The sequence below is a fragment of the Buceros rhinoceros genome, unplaced genomic scaffold (assembly GCF_000710305.1).
Source record: "Buceros rhinoceros silvestris isolate BGI_N320 unplaced genomic scaffold, ASM71030v1 scaffold21163, whole genome shotgun sequence".
Taxonomy (NCBI): Eukaryota; Metazoa; Chordata; class Aves; order Bucerotiformes; family Bucerotidae; genus Buceros; species Buceros rhinoceros.
This window is the reverse complement of record NW_010403308.1, coordinates 28,551-31,064: the sequence shown is the minus strand read 5'-3', so window position 1 is coordinate 31,064 and position 2,514 is coordinate 28,551. Positions and strand designations below refer to the sequence as shown.

The 2,514-nt window shown below is 55.1% G+C and overlaps 1 protein-coding gene across 1 annotated transcript in view; it reads left to right on the top strand.

Moving 5' to 3' along the window:
• Nucleotides 1-497: 497 nt before the first annotated feature.
• Nucleotides 498-2,514, top strand: part of LOC104490665 (plexin-D1-like) — a 29,209-nt gene continuing 27,192 nt past the window's right edge. Inside the window, 3 exon segments of the mRNA XM_010132981.1 lie at nucleotides 498-657; nucleotides 1,695-1,802; nucleotides 2,484-2,511. Coding sequence (XP_010131283.1) covers nucleotides 498-657; nucleotides 1,695-1,802; nucleotides 2,484-2,511 — 296 coding nt within the window.

Sequence of the window (2,514 nt, the reverse complement as noted above, 5' to 3'; positions counted from 1 at the left end):
TCTTTACCCTCCTTCTCCTGAGTGGCAGCAGTTCTGCTTTTGGAGGAGACAGGAGAGCGGGGCTGGGGTGCAAAGGCAGTTCAGAGCCGTAACAGAGCTGATGGTTGGTGGAAGTGGCTTTCTAGGAAAAGCAGTGCAGGCAGTACTGTGCGGTACGGTGGGCGCTCCCAGAAGGGGTTGTCTCGTGCTCTGGGGTGGGTACGGTGGGGCCGTGCCGTGAGCTGGAGCCTGTGGCTCTGCCACCAAAGCCCTGTGGTGGCCCTGGGGTGGGCACTGCAGCGGGCACTGCAGCCTGCTGTGAGATGGCCACAGCTTCCCACCAGAGCGTGCAGGAAGGAAATTGGGCTCTGGGGACGCACAAAGTCCCGAGGTCCAGCAGTGAAAGGCACAACCTGGCCTCCCCGCAAAGCCAGTGTGGTCACTACGCCCTTGGGCAAAAGCCCTCTGAGCGCTGCCCCATGGACCCTCCTTGTGCAACCTCGGAGCTGCCGGGCAACATGGTGCTGAGCTCCTGCTTTTCCTCCCTCCTTCTCCCTCTCTAGATCCAAGTAGGAAAGTTCAACTACACAATTGTGATGCTGCACCTCGGGGGAGGAGAGACTGCGATCATCGTCTCCATTGTCATCTGCAGCATCCTGCTGGTCCTCTCTGTCGTAGGTAAGGGAACAGGACGATGAGTTTCCAGGCTGTGCTGAGGTTTTTCTCATTGCGTCTGGAGGGGTGCAGATGACTCACACACGCGTTAGGAAACCTCTGAGCGCTGCAGTTGTGCAGTATCTGCAACTGGTCTGGGTGCAGCAGGTAGCTGCTCTTCTATGTACAGGACCAAGCCAGTACCCAGGATCAAAGCTGCAGCCTGCTGCATTTGCTCACTGAGTCTGTAGTTCAGCTCTGTTCTTGAGCCTGTGGTATTTCCAGACCAAAGACTTAGTAGCTGCTATAATACAAAATAAAGAAAAAAAAAGAGAAACTGGTCATGGACTCTTAGTGACTTGAACAGGGCTTTCACAGGCATGACTGTCCCAGACCATCCCAGAGATCCACAGCCCAAGGTCCTGCCACCAGTAACAGCCCGTCACGGGCGCCTGGCAACGAGTGTGAGAGCACAGCAAGTGTCCTGAGGAGCAGACACAGCTGCTCGCTGCCCTCACTGGAGCTGTGCAACGCACCTGAGTCCTCTGGCCAGGGTGTCTGCTCATCGCCAGCCCAGGCTGGCTGCGCAGCAAGAAACCTGCTGGTTCACAGCAAATGGGGTGTTTCTGACTGGGGTTTAATTTATCTTTAATAAAGGTTACAATGCATGCTATTTATTAAGTGCACCACCCATCATTAGACACATATTTCTGGAGGCATGGGAGGACTATCAGACATGAGCACTGTCATACAGGTGATAAACATCTTAAAATCTGTATTCATTAATCCGCTGGGATACATGTGTGCACAGTTAAGCGGAATATAGACAGCCTAGACCTAAACTGAAGATGTCAGTTACAGCATGATCATTAAATTCCAGCTCGTTTTACTTATTTAGAGATAATCGACAGCTTCCTGATCAGATACCAGTCTTGTTGTAGGTGTTAAGCCAGCAGTGAGTTTAGCTTTCTGCACCCGTGTCAGCAGAGGACCGCTCTGATCCCAGCTGCAGCTGCTCCTGAGCCCCAGCCCAAAAGGCTTGTTCCCTTCCTCTCTTCCAGCTCTCTTTGTGTTTTGCACAAAGAGCCGCAGAGCGGAGCGCTACTGGCAGAAAACCCTGCTCCAGATGGAGGAGATGGAGTCGCAGATCCGGGAGGAGATCCGCAAAGGTAAGTCCCCGTGCTGGGCACCGGTGAGGAGCCAGGACCAGGAGGGAGATGCTGGAGTAGCAGGGCTGAAGCTGTTCCCCTTCTGCTCTGTGGAAGCGTATAGAATTATTGATAGGAGAATTTCTGTCGTTGCCTTTGGGCTTTGGCAGGGTTTGTGAATGAGGCTCAGCGTGGCTCTGCCACTGTCTGCCTGCCTGCCTTGGGCAAGCTGCTGATCTTCGGTGCCACTCGTTTCCCTGTCTTGGGGCTAACGGCCCTTGGCCGTGGCAGAGGGTTACTTGAAGGCCACACTAATCTTCAGTGGGCTTTGCGAGTGGGTGCTGCAAACCTTGCAGCGCGCTCCTGCAGAGCAGTGGGAAAAGCAATCCAGGCGCCCACGTCTGCTGGCCCCACGGTGCATGACTGCGGCATTGGCTGAGGTCCTCATCCCACCAAACCAGACTGGGCACTGTTCTCCTGGGATGGGGGAGATGTCCTCGCCATCAGTGCCGTGGGACGTGATGTTGCTGCTCATGGTTGAACCCTGACGGTAATCTGCTCAAGAAAGCCCTGCCTCAGCCCACTTGAGGGGAAGGCTCGAGGCGGCAGAGGAGACGTGCCGTGCTTTTCAGCGCCAGCCTGCTCGCTGCCTCAGCTGGCGGGGTGTCGGAGCTCTTACCATCTGCAGGTTTCTTGTATAAGGTTTTGCGGAGCTGCAGACAGACATGACAGA